The sequence below is a fragment of the Arvicanthis niloticus genome, chromosome 1 (assembly GCF_011762505.2).
Source record: "Arvicanthis niloticus isolate mArvNil1 chromosome 1, mArvNil1.pat.X, whole genome shotgun sequence".
Classification (NCBI taxonomy): domain Eukaryota; kingdom Metazoa; phylum Chordata; class Mammalia; order Rodentia; family Muridae; genus Arvicanthis; species Arvicanthis niloticus.
In genome coordinates this window covers 125,445,468-125,462,032 of record NC_047658.1, presented here as the reverse complement: position 1 = coordinate 125,462,032, position 16,565 = coordinate 125,445,468, and the positions used below count along the sequence as shown (strand labels likewise).

At 42.9% G+C, this 16,565-nt stretch overlaps 1 protein-coding gene across 2 annotated transcripts in view; it reads left to right on the top strand.

Annotated features, from left to right (window-relative positions):
- Positions 1-14,252, top strand: part of Pcsk5 (proprotein convertase subtilisin/kexin type 5) — a 411,165-nt gene extending 396,913 nt beyond the window's left edge. For both annotated transcript variants that reach the window (XM_076918285.1, XM_034512925.2), the window contains 3 exons: positions 6,219-6,319; positions 8,541-8,727; positions 12,076-14,252. In XM_076918285.1, the coding sequence (XP_076774400.1) occupies positions 6,219-6,319; positions 8,541-8,727; positions 12,076-12,458 (671 nt within the window). In that variant the 3' untranslated portion in view covers positions 12,459-14,252. The remainder of the gene's footprint in view (positions 1-6,218; positions 6,320-8,540; positions 8,728-12,075) is intronic.
- The last annotated feature ends 2,313 nt before the right edge of the window (positions 14,253-16,565 follow it).

Sequence of the window (16,565 nt, the reverse complement as noted above, 5' to 3'; positions counted from 1 at the left end):
TCTAACAGTCCTTTGGACGTTGATTGACATCACATTAATTTTTATTATCCTAAGTTTAACAAAACAAGGACATTTCACATAAGTATATAAAGAACATATTCTCCCTCTATATGTTTCTATATTACCTGTGTAAATGTGTAGCCCTGGCTGTCCTTAAACACATGATGTTCATGCCTTATCCTCTTAGCCTTTGCCTACTGGAATGTACCACCAAGCCCAGCTTTCATTTTTAAAGATAATTAGGAGGGAGAAATATAACAGATTTTATGGACGTACTGGGGGTGGGGTGGAATGGGAAGATGGGGGGGGGAAGGGCGAGGAAATAGGGTTGAGGGAGAAGATTCAGGGAAAGACAGGTGGAATTGAGAAATGGTATGGAAACCTAGTGCAGTGGAAACTTCCTCAATTATATGAAGGTAATCTAATGAAGTCTCCCAATAATAAGGGAGACAGAGTCCCAAATAGTCATCGCTTGCCACCAAAAGAGGCTTCTAGTACCAAGACTGGGTTGTTTTCATTTGAGTTGTTGGTCAAGGGAGTGCCATAGAAATCCTCAAACAGCACAGACCATTGCCAAAACAATAGGATGCTCTTCCCAAACTGACAGCAAGACCCATTACTAAAAACAACACCTACACAAGTCATTGAGAAGTCAAGCTGGTGCCCACACAAAGCCTTCACACCTATGTTCTAGCATCTTTGGTGTGAGAAGGTACTCTGGAAGCTACCAAAAGAGAAACATAAACACCAACCCAGCCATCCTTTGGCCTACAATGTGTCCTGCCTACAAATATGCTAAGGTAATGGTGGCAGAGAACCTGGGAGAGTAGTCAACCAATGTCTGACTTGACTTAAAAAATCAGAGACTAGGTAGCCCAGAGACCCAATGTAAAGCCAACACAACTAGTTTAAATAAAACCAACAAAGCAATCAAACAAAATAGGTGATTCAAATCTTTCCCTATTCAGATCACTTTAACTTCAATATTAATTTCCTATTTCACATATTCTAGAGTCAAGAACCACCCACAACTACACAGAACCATACAGCAGCCACATAATATGCCGCTCTCTCACAAGACCCTGTGATGTAGTTCTCCTTCCTTAAAAACAAAACCACGGGACTTTGAGATCCAGCTTGAACGTCACCTCTAGAGAGCTAGTCTTGGTCCTCCTGGCAGGTGTTTCACCAAAGCTTTTTATGTGACATTTTTTGAGTACTGGTTATTAAACTTAGAGCCTTAACTATGCTAGGCAAGAACATTTGCCTATTCCATAGAGCTATATTCCCAGCCTTCCATTAAATTTTAATTAAATATGTCCACCTCTCCAACTGTGAGCCCATCCAGCAAGAGCAAGGGTTATCAAGGTACTATGACATTCGTTTGTAGCCCTGCTCCCACTCTTTCTTACAGAGCTTGATAAGTGCTCTCTAAGTGTTGAATAAGAAATGCTCGTATAGGAGGTAAATAAATTCCTTTTCTTTCCAAACTGGAAAAATGCTCAGCTCTAAATGTTATTTGTCCAGCCTTGACCCCAACGGGATGTTGCTGAAGATAGCCTTGAATGTTTTATTCTCCTGCATCCATTTCCCAAATTGATGGGATTACAGTCATCCACCACCATAGCCAGTTTAGGAGGTGATGGAGACTGAACTTTGGCTTCGCATAGACTAAGCAAGCGCTCTCCGAGCTCAGCTGTGTCCCCAGGCCCATTATTGATTTCCTTAGCTTTCTTTTATCTGTGTTTTATCTATGTTCAACTTAAGCTCGTTGTGAAGGAGAGCGTTAGATGTGGGCTCTTACTCCTCTGTCCTCTGTCTCTTCCTTTATCCTGGTGTGTGTGTGTGGGGGGGGGTGTTGTTTGTTTGTTTTGCATCTCTCTATGTAACTCTGGCTGTCCTAGAATTTGTTCTGTAGACAAGGATACATCCTTACTTCTTAAAATCTGTTTTTCCGTTTACTCCACCCATCTCTCCCACCAGAAACCCTATCATATTGGGATGGTCCATTTTTCCCCTGAGGTCACAGTCTTGGAAGTACAGATCTCAACGGGAGGACTTGTCAGTTACAGCAGTGTCTCCCTAACTCCTATTTAAGCTCTGAGCCCAAGCTTTGGTTCCAGTATCAATTACTGTTAAAAAAAAAATAAAATAAAAAAGCAACAACAAAAAAGTTGGGCCTATATCTGCCACTGTCTACTTACTGTCCTGGGAAGAGCAGGCAAGTGCTTGATCCTGACTGTCCCTTTGTCCTGCCCATTTCATGAATTGGCAGCGACAGGTAGCTGGCCCTAACACTGTGCACTGCCTACTTCCTGTCCTGGGCAGAGCAGACAAGTGCGTGATCCTGACACTGTTTGGGTGTATTTGCTTTCCGGATCAAAAAAAACTTCATCTAGATAGTTTAGCCAAATCTCTTTTTCTTGCTTTCTCTGCTGCTTGTCTCAGTATGCTTCAAACGTATCAAACTATATCAGAACCTGAGTTCATGTATGGTCTTTATTTTTGAGACAAGGTCTTAATATATAGCTCTGGCTGGCCTAGAACTCACTCACTATATATACCAAACCAGCCTTGAACTCACAGAGATCTGCCCGCCTCCACCTCCTGAGTGCTCAATTGGATTAAAGGCTTGCCCAACCATGCTCAGCAATGCATTTTTATTTGATGTATATACCCAGGTGTGTTGCATGCATGTATGCATCCCAGTGCCCAAAGTGCATTCAGGTCCCATGGAGGCCAGAGAGGACAGAAGATACCCAGGAACTGGAGTTACAGACAGTTGGGAGCAATGAAGTGGGTGCTGGGAGTCAAATCCCCCTCCTCTGGAAGAGCAGCTACTGTTCTTAAGTGCTGAGCCATCTTTCCAGCTCCATGTTTAATTTTTGGCTGTATATGTGTTATTAAGGGATACACATTTTCTTAGGAGATTGTGTACTAAATTGTTGCCCAACCTCACTCTGCTAATTCAAAAGCCTTGAGTTATTTAGTACTCTTGGGGGCCAGGATGCTGAACACCTGGGTCAAACAAAGGCCAATCTGATCTACTTTAGGGGTTTTGTGTGTTTGTGTATGCATGTATTTTTTATTCCCCCTCCATGTGTGCCTGTGTGTGCCTGTGCATACTTGTGTGTGCATATCTCTCTTTCTCTCTCTCTCTCTCTCTCTCTCTCTCTCTCTCTCTCTCTCTCTCTCTGTGTGTGTGTGTGTGTGTGTGTGTGTGTGTGTGTGTGTGTGTGTGTGTGTGCGAGCACTATGTAGAACAGACTGGTCTTGCCCTCACAATTCTCCTACCTTAGTCTTCCTAATGCTGCAATTACAAATGATTGCCACCGTACCCAGACATTATCATCGTCTTGATGCATATGTGTCTACTTCTAACAGTTTTAATGATTTCATTACTCCATACATCACATTTCTAGCTGAATATCTCACATTAGATTTCTAACAGACACCACAAGCCTCTCACTCTGTTCCCAGACCACTTTTTCCTATTTCTTACCTTAATGGATGGCTTTACTAGGTTCCCCCTTGCCTGACACAGCCTGGCATGATCCTCTTCTCTTCTTGATCTCTATCTAGGTCTCAAGAGTTTGTCTCTAAGTCATGTGACATCTTAAATACCTCCCCTCTGTTAGTCATTAGTATCATTTTAACTTGGTTTCTACTCTCACAGTTTGTTGCTTGAATCACCAGTTAGTACCAGTTAGCTAAGTGGTCTTCCTGTCCCCACTATGAGCCACCTAGCGGCCATCCAGTCATCCATGCTGTCAGATGGATCTTGCAAGGCAGATAATAAATAGGATGCTCTTCCGCTTAAAAGCATTTCTGCACTAATTTTAGTCTATGTTTGGTGTCTGCATCAGAGGCACTTACCCCACAGGCATTCCTCACATTCACCCCCATCCTTCACTACCTCTTACTCCGTCTTTGCATTGCATCCAAGCAAAGTGACTTATTATAAATCTGAACCAACCTTGCCTCCTGCCTCTCCAGAGTACTGACTCCTTCAGCCCGTTCTGCCAAGGACCGCTTTCTGCTCCATTACACTCAGCGTGTTTTTACAAAAGCCTTTCCCCAGCCTTCCATCCGGTGTTGCCTTACAACTCAACGAACACTTATCCAGCCATCTTGGATATCCAGATTCCTGGAAACCAGGGTAGTTTACTTTGTGTAATTTTCATTCTTGTTTTTGTTTAAAGAAACTGTTGCTATGATAAAAAAATTTTTTAAAAAAATACCTGTACAAAAAGCAATAGGGGAGGAAGCATTTATTTTAGCCTACAGTTCCAGGTTACGGTTCATCATCATAGCGGGGAAGTCGAAGAAGCAAGAATTGAAAAGCACATAAATGTGGTAAAAATGAGATGCCAATAAATAACTGTATTGTCATTTGGTAAACCTGACAGCCCTAGTTTCTACCCATTAGTGTTGTGCAATGGGCCAGGGGAGGACCATCGTTAGGTAAGCATTGGGAATCCGAGCATTCCTTTCCCCAGCTCATCAACACAGGATCCTCAAGACAGGATTCTAGGGTGACTGGCAGCACTGGGTAGATCTGGAAAAAGCCCACATGTTGATTTTTCTTTGGGCCTGGAACTCACTGCTACCTGTTTTCCAGCCTCCCTGTTCATCTCCTCTGCTGACCTTCTAATACCACACATACCCTGTGCTAGTTAGTGGATACACCCAGATCACAAAAGCTGGGAATTTTCCCCAACCTTAGGCTATATGTTAAATAGAAAAGAAAGGTTTAATTTTTCTGAAACATTAACTGTCCCAACTGAGGACATGGGAAACAAATCTAGAAAAAGTTGGCAGTCTGAATGAGCAGAGTGTCTGTGTTCCATCCACTTTTGACTGTCCAGTCATTTTAGTTGTTAAGAAGAAAACTATCTGGTGGCCACAGGGGCACACACCTGTAACTGCAGCACTTAGAAGACTGGGGCAGGAGAGGATGGACGATAGAAGTCAGCCTGGGTTACACAGCGACGTCCTATTGGGAAAAGGAAGAGGGGCTGGGAACAGAAGGGGCAGAGGAAAGAAAGTAGGGGAGGGGAGGCAGGGGAGGAGAGAGAAAATACCATTCTGAAGTACTGGGAGTCAAGAAGATGGGTGCACCATGCACATGCCTAATCTATACCATTGTGTGTAGCTGCGGGCTCTGGAGCGAGTTATTTCCTTCCTTTGGCACACTCACCTTCTTATTTATCCTCCCCACACAGTATAAACCCTGAACTTTCTCAAGCCACCTCTTTCTACCCATTGCTCCTCACAGCAGAATCCCAGGGCCACCCTGCATGAGTTGCATTCACAGGGCTGCTTTGGGGGAGGAGGTTGAAAATAGGCTAGGTCGGTGTAAGGCAAAGCAGATGGTGAGCTGTTCTGAATTTTAAGGAAATGTGTAAAGGTCTGTCTTTCCAGACTCAAGGCCCCTTAGAAGCAGTAATAGAGTCTCTTAGCCTTGGGGGGGAAAAAAGAAAAAAGAAAATAGAAAATAGAAAAAAGAAAATGCCCTGGAACTTAATCCTTTGTGAAAGGTCTCTGGTGCCTAGGTGTTCAGGGCTTGCAATAGGGCGAAGGAGGATATGACAACAAAGTCACTGGTTTTCACTAAGGCTGACACACTCCACTGAATACTACCTAGGGTCTGGACTTCAGCCAAATTGGAAAGGAAGCAGTCTGTAGTTCCAGTCACACAGGTCTGCCAGCCTGCTACCCAGCAGGGAGGCTATGTGTATAATAATGCATATTTCAAACTATCTAGCAAAGGGGATTTCCAATCCTCAAGGAAACCACAAATGTTTGGTGGTAGGAGAAGAAAGAAAAGCTCCGTGAAAGTTCCTTTTCCAGCTGGAAACGGAACCCCAGGCCTTCCTTGTGCATGCTGGGGGGGGGGGGGGGGGGGTCTACCACAGGCTACACCCTGGCCCCTGGGGTTCCAGAGGCATTCCACGTGATTTCTCATTTTCTACGAATCTTTTGCTGTGACACACAATCTCTCATCGATAAATTCTCAGTGTCCAGACTGAGAATCTCTGGGATAAGACTGCAAATTCTGTAAGTCTTTACTTTGTCTTGTAGACACTTGTCACATCCTCGGTCCCCTTTCAACTTCAATTTACTTGACATTTTCCTTACTCCCGAATGCTCTGACATAAAGACAGAGTTAGAATCTGAAATCTGTCTCATAATGTGATTTCTCTCTCTCTCTTTAGGAAAGGAGGCATGGAACTGCTTGTCCTGTGTGTGGAGCTACCACCTTCTGAAAGGAATTTGCATCCCAGAATGTATTGTAGGGGAATACAGAGATGGGAAGGTACTGAGAACTGGGGTTGGTGTATGCTCTCCCACTCCCACTCCCACCCTTGTGGAGCTCCGTTCCCAAATGTCTTTCTGGGAAGGGAGAACAACCTACATATCACTACACTCTGCACAGCCTGCGTTTAACACTGCACCATCTCTTTCATTCATAAAACAGTCAAGCTGCCAACCTTCAGCTTCCACTTGATTCCCTGGAACTGAAAGGATCTAAAATAACCTGAGCCCTATAGCCATTTATTATGATCACAGAGGAAGCTCGGTCCCCGATTACAACAGAAATACAAACTCTCCTCTTTCTGGCTGTTTGAACAGACAAGTGTGTGAAGTCAGAAGGAAGCTTGCTGGCTCTGATCTTCCATTTCCTCCACGTCTTGCAGTGAGTATAGGATTAACCAGCTTTCCTGAGAGCCACAGATTTTCTGAATCCATTCACTTCTTGGTTGTGTTTCTAAACTTGAAACCATAAGAAAATGCATGGATGGTTAAATTAAAATAAATCAACGCATTTTCATATAAGCTCTCTTTGAATGGAAGTTAAAGTTCAGAGAAGCAGGCTCTGAGAAGTTAAAGAATTTACTAACAATCACATGGTAACATAGGTAGGACTGTACCCAGAAGATTTGGCGAGAACATCTGAAAATACTCTGTCAGCATTCGGATATGTAGATACTCCCAAATGCTTCAAGAAAAGCAATTTTCACTTCTCTTTTTCTTTTCTTTTCTTTTCTTTTCTTTTCTTTTCTTTTCTTTTCTTTCCATGTATTTATTTTCAGTGGTACCTAGCACACACATGGCAGGTGCTCTGCCACTGAGCATCTGACCTTTGTGTTTCTCATCATCATCATCCGTTTCACTGAAGTTATGGATGTCCAGTAAGACAGTAACTTCTGGGCGAATGACATGGCTTAGTATGTAAAGGTGCTTGCTGCACAAGCAAGTTGAGTGTAATCCTCAAATCCCATGGTGGAAGGGACAAGGGATCCTAAAAGCTGTCCTCTGACCTCTTCATGAATGCTTACATATACATCTGTACACATACATACATACATACATACATACATACCACCATACCACCAACAACAACAACTATTATTATTGTTGATGGTGTTGTTGTTGTTGTTGTTGTTGTTTAAATGGAGTTTCTTTCTCTAACCCATATTTCTAGCACCAGGGAAGGAGAGAGTTGTTGCCATGGACCTTGAACCCTCTTCCAATGAGCTTTAATTGTCCTAGTTATAATCACCAATTGTATTCTGAGTCTGGGTACAAGAATCCAGAAACCACAGAAGTCAAGCCGGTAACTAATATAAAAGAGTAAGGGCCAAAGAAAACCACAGCATTCGCTTGATGAAAAGTAGAAATCAAATCCCAGCATTCAGGAGGCTGAACACAGGAGCAGTAGGGTCATGCATTTGAAGCCAGTCCAGGCTGCAGAGCAAGACCTTGCCTTGATAGATAGGTCGATAGGTAATAGATGATAGTTAGATAGATAGATAGATAGATAGATAGATAGACAGATGAATAGATACATAGACAAAGAAGAAGAAGAAGAAGAAGAAGAAGAAGAAGAAGAAGAAGAAGAAGAAGAAGAAGAAGAAGAAGAAGAAGAAGAACTGCACATAGACAGAAAAGTAAAAAGAAATAAAAACCAATGTGCCACCTATGTGTTGATGAATACGAAGTGCTGGGAATCGCATCAAATTGGAATGCACTAAGAGGGGAGCCACTGCCATTCTACTCTGCTCCTGACATTGTCAAGTGAGAGTAGTAACCTCAGGATTAACTGATCTAGATACCAAGAAGGCATTAGTAATTGACCAATGCCTGTAATATTGCTTTTGCAATGTGCAGTGATGTGAAAATGCTTGACTGCCAAAGTGTTTGGCAAACTTAAACACAACTGATCCTTGATCTGGCTGCCTTTGAGTTTGTTACATTGTAACAAAACCCTCTAGAAACCCGTAATTCTCCTGCTACTATTCCTAGCGAGTCTCAGAGGTCAGGGTCCAACTAAGGTTTCCTCCAGTTGTACACAGTAGGTTTGGTCTTTAGCCCAGCACAGATTAAATGAACTAGAACACCCACACTGCCTCACCGCCACCACTCAACACATTCTTCCCTATTCATAGCGACAACAGAAAATAGCCATTTGAGAACTCCTGTACCTAGTTAAAACCTCTGCACTCAAAAACCTCCTCTTTCCCTGTTCTTTACAGGGAGAAAATTTTAACTGTAAAAAATGCCATGAGAGCTGCATGGAATGCAAGGGTCCCGGCAGCAAGAACTGCACTGGGTGCTCCGCTGGCCTGCTGCTGCACATGGATGACAGCCGCTGTCTCCACTGCTGCAATGCTTCCCATTCCCACAGATCCCAGGACTGTTGTGACTGCCAGAGTTCCACAGGTGAGGGAAGGTGGGGCAGGCTACAGGAAAATGGCACATTCTCAGAAAGCTGATGGGGACAAAGTGGAAGAAGGAGTATGAATAGTTCACAAAGGGCCTACTGTGTGCCTACCTACTTGAAACCTCCTGGTTCACAAATTGGGTTTGTTGTCATCACTGTGACAGATACCTGAGGAGAACTATTTAAAGGAGGGTTTATTTTGGCTCATGGTCTCAGAGATTTTAAGTTCATGGTCACTTAGCTCTGTTGTTTCTAGGCAACAATGAGCCTCTGCCTCATGGCAGAAAGCGTGTGGTAGAGCATCACAGCTCACCTCATGACAGTCAGGAAGCAGTTTGAGAAAACGCATCTTTCCAGGACACGCCCCAGTTTTAACCTATTTCCTCCAACTGGAACCCATTTTTCACCACCTCCAAGTAATGCCATTGAATTATGTATCCGTCAACAGATTCATCTACTCCCCATAAGTTCATCAGCTAGCAACCAAGGCCCCAAGTCTTTAGTGGAGATATCTCAGGTTCAAACCTTAATCAAACAGACTCCATTTTAGCAACAAAGAGACAGAGGCCCAAAGGTTGGATTGCCCTGCCCGAGTCCACAGCAATATGGAAGAGGCTCATCTGGAACCAGGCTTCAGAGTACCTGTGTGTAATCTAACACTTAGGACGTAGAGGCAGGGAGATGAAGAGTTCAGGGCCACACTCAGCTAAGTTGAAATTTTGAGAGACCATCTGGGGCTATCTCAATTTTTTGAGGCTAGACTTCATATTTTAAGAAAAAATCACATACACACATGCACACCACAAATGCTCAACTAGGATTGGAGCATGAGCCTGCTAGACTACAGAGCCCTGAAACTCCACATTCTCTCTACAAATATGCTTCCCCCCCCCCCATCTCAACGACGTCTAGAATTTGGTCTTCATACATGTATTTTGTTTCTTTTTATCTTTGCTCCTAAGGGAAAGGGGGAAAGGAATTGGTTATCTTGAGTCGACTGAAGCTCGGTCTAATCCAGCTCAGATCTAGCCATTTCATTAGAGGTTGGAAGCATTTTAGAAATAAGATATCACTGAAAGCTGAGAACAAATAAAGCAACTTTACCAATTCCAAGTCTTCAATTATCCTCCAACCTTCAACCCCATCCATGTACATTAAACCTTAGAAAGATCAGAGTGCCTGGAGATGGCTCAGGTTTTAAGAGCATCCATATGGCTGCTTGAAGTGTATGTAACGCCGGTTTCAAGGAGATCCAGTGCCCCATTCTGGTTTCCTGAGGCACCAGACACACATGTAGGGCACATATGTGCATGTAGGCAAAACACTCAAGTGTACATGTGCCCCGGCAAGAATTTTACCACTGAACCACCAATGTAAGTCATTCTTACACATAAAAAATAAAAATGAGTAAATCTTCAAACAAAATAAAACTTAACGTTTCTGAATGGAGCAGTCCCTTCTATGTGGAAAACAAACTCTTAAAATATATTTCTCCTCCAGAAATAGACCATGTCACTGGGATTCAGATGTATCATGCCTGACCAAAAGCGGTAAATGTTATGTTTGTCCACTTGTAAGTAAAGAAAATCTAAGAGCCATAGCTAATACCAGCCATGGATTTATCTTTTATTTCAGCCTTTCATTAATTTATAAGTACCACCTTTCCAAGAACTAGTTAATCCTCTCCTTCCCCAGCTTTCCTACACACAAGAGCAACTGGTCTCTCCAGATCCTTTATCTGCACCTCCCTGGAGGGTCCGATGCAGGGCTGTCAGCTGAGAGCAACAGCCCTCATTACATCCATGTGTTTAAATGAAACCCGAAGCATAAACTTCTTGAGAGCAGTTTCTGAATGTTTGTTCTAAGAAAGAACTTAATCATCTGAGCCCAGATACTCAAGCTTAATTGTACCTTTGATAGTGAGACAGCTTCCTGCTACAGAGAAACCAAATGGTAGAGGCTGGTCCTGGGCCAGCGTCCTAAGACCAAGGATAGTAAGATATGAGTGCACCCAGCAACCTGAAAAGAAAGCATCCTCCAAAGGTCCTGTAGAGATCCTCCTGTCTCAGGGACCACATGACACAGACAGATTCTTTATCTGTCCATCTAGTATGACCGTATTTCCTCCAGGGGACAAGTCTGTTCTGACATGAGTAATGTTAAATACAATAACAATAATACTGCTATTTTAGACGAAACAATTTTGCTTGATGGGCAAAATCCTGTTAGAATAAAATAGAAACTCCATTAAACACCAGTGTGTATATGGGTGTGTGTGTACTGGGGGTGTCAGTCGCTGGAGTTACTCAGTTGCAGGAGTGACTACAAGGCCCCTGTGGAGGGGTAGAGAATGTGAGAGAAAGTGGGGAATGGAGGGGGGGAGGAAAAGCCTACTGTGTGTTTAAATTAAATTTCTACAACCAACTGGGCAGATAGCTTTTACACACACACACACACACACACACACACACATATATATGTGTGTATATATATATTTACTATATGGTAGATTACAAAAAAAAATTAATTAAGCTACTCAAGTCATACTGAATGAATGAATGAATACAAAATAAGAAAACTCAGCTAAATGTTCAAGTTATGGTTAACTCTTCTTTCTATGGAGCTTTTTTTGGTCCTGCCTGGTCCTGAATTTTCAATTATGCTATAATCTTTTGTCATTTAAGATGGTAGACAGGATGTAAAACTAACAGAGTATTCTTTTCTTGATCAGGGAGTATCAAGACTATCCAAGAAAACCAAACATAGTGATCAGAGAATTTGCCTCCAGAAGCCCCCTGAATTTGAATTGATTGGAAAATACACTTGTTTTACAAACCAGTTGTCATCTATCACGAACAAATTGGACCCAAAATTTTCCAAGGCCACAAATGACTAAAAGCCCATGGGCTTTATAAATTATGCTTTCCTGTCCTTAAAGGGTGGGAGAGTCATGTTGGACCAGTCTGAAAGTTTGCTAGAGAGATAACTCCATTTTAGAAAAAAATCAGAGTTCTCATTTAGTGGTACCTAAAGGAAAACAAAAAAAACCAAAAACCCATTTCTCAGAAATCGAAGAATCAGTGGGAAGGTTAGACCCTTAGAGACTGGTCCAGGAAATGAGCGTCTGGGGTCTCTTCAATCTCAACTTAACAGTCTAGGAGCATCGGTTGGTTTCATCAGATATGGACTGGGACTCTGTGGGGATACATGCTGAGTTTTTGTAGACGAAAAGACAATGATTCTGCCATTTTAGATGTAGAAAGTTCCTTACTTTACAGCTTAATTTTCCCAATTCTGTTTCTTTTTTTCCCCTTTGCTGCTGCCTCTGGATGGCCTCCATCCATCAGAGGAGTGCATCCTTCCAGCCATCGAGGCTGAGTTCTATGAGCACACGAAGACTGCTCTGCTGGTGACCTCAGGCGCCATGCTGCTGCTGCTGCTGGGGGCTGCTGTGGTCGTGTGGCGCAAGTCCCGAAGCCGACCTGTGGCAAAGGGACGCTACGAAAAGCTGGCAGAACCCACCGTGTCATACTCCTCCTACAGGAGCAGCTATCTTGACGAGGACCAGGTGATTGAGTACAGGGACCGGGACTACGATGAAGATGATGAGGACGACATCGTCTATATGGGCCAAGATGGCACTGTCTACCGGAAGTTCAAGTACGGGCTGCTGGATGAGACAGAAGATGATGAGTTGGAGTACGATGATGAGAGCTACTCTTACCAATAAACAGAGCCTTCCTCCCACCTCAAACCTCTGCACACACAGACACACACACACCCGCCCACCACCCCCAGCCTCCCATCCCTTCCTGGTCCCCAGAGCTCTCAACCCTGCTGGGAGCTACCAATACATAGGCTGAGGTCCATGTGTTTGTTTTGTCCTTATTTTACATGCAACCTGAATATGTAGGGATGCTGGAGTCTGCTGTGCTGCTTTTGATTAGCTGAGTGCAATGACCATATCCTGCAAGAGGAGAATTCGAAGACAACCCCACCTCCCCCACCCCCCAGGGTATGTAAAGACATTAAATGCAGGAGGCAAAAAGAAATGAGATCTGTTGAACATTCTAACGTGATTTTTAAAGTGGCTGGAGAAGACCTATAAGGATTCTGCTTTCAAACTGTGCTTGGAGACCCACCCCCACCCCCACCCCTGCTACCTTCTGGAATTCTGATATTTTAAATAGAGAGGAGATGGAGTACCCCGAAGAGTTGTTGGAGCTGGGGTGGGGAGGTCTCTCCCCTTTCAATTGTGTTTTTTAAAAAGTCTGTAAAGACCATGAAAAGGGACTTGTAGTTTCTTTAATGGTACTCCTGAAGAGCAGCCATCTCTCCTTCTGACTGCTTAGGAGCCATGGAAAATGAAAGGATTAGCATCCTCATAGCTGACTGACCACACGCTCACTGGACCACAGCTCCTTTGCAGAAACCCAGAACCATAATGATCCAAGAGCAGAGAAAGTTCAGATGGAGGGAAGGCAGCACCGGGGCCAGAAGGAAGAAAATTGTTTCCAAGACTCTCACCCTTGTGGTTTTTCCAAGAGCCTCTTTGGTATAATAATAAAAGAAAAAAGTGTAATAGTGACCTAACACCAAAGACAAAAATTCACTCACTCTCAAGAATTAAATAAAGACTTTAGCTGCTAAATCAGACCAAAGCTGTCATCAATGAGTCATCAAAGAAGCTTGGACTCTCCGTAAGAAAAGGTGGGCCAGAGCCTAACGTTTAAAAAAAATTCCCATCATGCCTCTCTCTGGCTGCAAACAGCTACCCAGCTCTCTTCACTCCTGTAATTTGTTTTGTTCCTAGGCTTCCTTGACTCTTTCTCCACTCTGGTCAAGTCAGATTATGCAACTGTAGGCACTTTTTCTGAAGATGGTAGTTCATGCTGAGGGCACTGGGAGCAAAATGGCACAGGCAAAATCCCATGGGGCTCCTTGTGATAGGAAATACTATGTGTAGAAAACGCCAACAGTCACAGTGACATCATCGGTTGATGACAATCATAATACAATGAATCCCACACCTGCCACGTGCCAGGCACTAAGCTAATTAACATCTCTCACCCACTTCCTACCTAACAACTCGACCAAATGCTGCCATCAGTCCCTTATTTTCATAGAAAATCTGACACTTCCAAAAAGGCTAAGCTACTTAGCTCAAGGTCACAACTGATCGAGATTCAAGGAATAAGAATGACCTTAAAGCATGTATTAATAACTGTGCTCCACTGACAGTGTGAAAACAGGCATCCTAAATACAATAAAACTAAGTCCGTCATTTATTCTATGACAGTCATCCTACATACTATGGTAACATCTGTGAATGTAAATAATGTTTACTTATAGGAAATTCCAGTGCTTATGTTTGTTTCTTTAGAGAAAACCCCTTAGGACACAGGCCACTAAGTAGTTTCTGCCAATATCCAGGTTTCTTTTCAGGCTTTCTGAGCTAAAAAGCCTTTGTCGGGATTGCTCAGACCTGCTATGGGAGCGTGCATGGAACCAGTACAAAATTAATGAGTAAGCTGTGCTCCAGCAACACTTTTCTTTTTCTTTTTCTTTTTCTTTCTTTTTTTTTTTTTTTTTTTTTTTTTTGTTTTTCGAGACAGGGTTTCTCTGTGTAGCCTTGGCTGTCCTGGCACTCACTCTGTAGACCAGGCTGGCCTCGAACTCAGAAATCCACCTGCCTCTGCCTCCCAAGTGCTGGGATTAAAGGCGTGCGCCACCACGCCCAGCCCAACACTTTTCTTATGGACACTAATATCTGAATTTCAAGTCATTGTCACATATCATGAAATAACATCCTTTTGATGGCCGTTAAAAAAAAATGAGATCTCTGAATCTAGCAAACGGTGGCCTCAAACTCTTCAGACATCGTATGAATCACATACACATAGGATAAAGTTCTCAAATTTTTGATCATTTAAAATGATCTCTTCAAAATTCATTTGATTGGTCACTTTTTAACCCTTGAAGATAGCTTTAAAGAATTGCCTTCGTATCGAGGAAGGATGCATCCCTTGCTATGTAATTCCAGAGTCCAACTATAGAAACAAGTAACTCTGAGTATATGTCACTCGTCTTCCTTGAGAACACAGAGACAGACTGAGCTGCTCTCAATAACCTACAAAAACATTTTCCCAAGAAAAATATCTGTGCTTACGATGATGTGCACTCTTACAAGCTGACTTGGAATACAACAACAACAAAAAAGTGTTATTACTCTTTGTGATCCACATAGAAAGACACTGTGTGCCTGTGTGTGATTAAGGCTTGACACCCAGCCTCCTGTCTTTGTGGTCATAAGGCATCTTCTCAAACTTCCTTTGAATTCTATGCTAGCAATGTCCTTAATGGATAAACATGTGGTTAGAAAACACCTTTCAGTTTTTTTTTTGCTTGCAAATAACTTGAAAATGTTAAGACTAGAAATACTCAGGAGAACTGAGTAAAAAGCTCAGATGATTCTGGCTCCTGGAAAAGAATTTTAAATTGGAAGTAAAGTGAAAACAAGAACAGAGAACACTACAGAGACTTGCTTATTAGGGGACTATTTCTGAGCAGTTTTATGTGCATAGTGTTATGCAACACCAAATAATAGCTGGAAAACAGTAGATGTTCTGGGTTTTGTCTGCTTCAATCAATCTACACCCAATGCTGAGCAAGTGTTACCACTGATGAATTTCCTCTCCAATAATTCGATACAGTCTGTCTTTCAGCCCATCACCACTGCCTCATCCCTAGCATTACTGAATTTTGATCTTTCTCCATTTCTTTCTCATTCCTGCTAGAAAAAGTCATGTAGGAGTAGACAGGTTGATACAGGCTATAATCTTGGCACTCAAGAAGCTAAAAAAGAAATAGAGTATCATGTCAGGAAGAAAGAGGAAAAACAGACAGAAACAGACAGAGACCAACTCCATGAAATGGCTTAGCTCTTGTGCAGGCTTGACAATGATGAATGGAGAAAATGTCTCTGACCTACTCGTGCACACCATGGCACACACACAAACAACAATAATAAAAAAGAATGTTTAAAGCTAGTCATAGTGCCTCATACTTGTAATTCCAGCATATAGGATGGTGAGAGTTAGGAGGATTGCCATGACAGCGAAGCCAGCTTGGGCTATTGAGTATTTCAGGAAAGTCTGAACAACAATGTAGACCATATTTCAGCAAGGTCGATTCCAGGATGATCTCGGGTGAGTGACATTCAGCTTCTGCACACTTGCTCCTCACTTGTCTTTAAACTTCTCACCCACAGGTCCCTGGTCCCTCCAGATTTTCCAGCCTCCCCTCTTATACTCCCACAGCACCAAATTACTTCTGGGCTCTTGGAATACCATGCCATTCCTCACATCCTTCAGCATGTATTGGTCATGCTCCAGGGAAGCTGCTTTTGCAGCTTTGACCAGAAGGAAAATTCCTGATCATTCTTTAAAGTTGTGCTCTCTTGTCATCCATCCTGGGAAGTCTTCCTCGGTCAAGTCATCGAGGGTCTTCTATGTAGACACTCTGTATGTACACAGAGTTTCTTCACCTTACTTTGAGATCCTGTTTGTTTACAGTGTGTACGGCAAAATCTGGCTATTCTTTCAGGTGGCTGTTGTCTCCTTCCAAAATGTAGGACACATGGGGTGTGTGTGTGTGTGTGTGTGTGTGTGTGCACGCGCATAACCGGGCACACTCTATAACCAAGAATAGTAGCTCACAGTTGAAATCCCAGTATTCAGGAGGCTGAGGCAAAAGGATCATCGCCATGAGTTTGAGAGGCCAAACTAGGTAACATATTAAGTCCCTGGCCAGCATAGACTACAGATTGAGACACCGT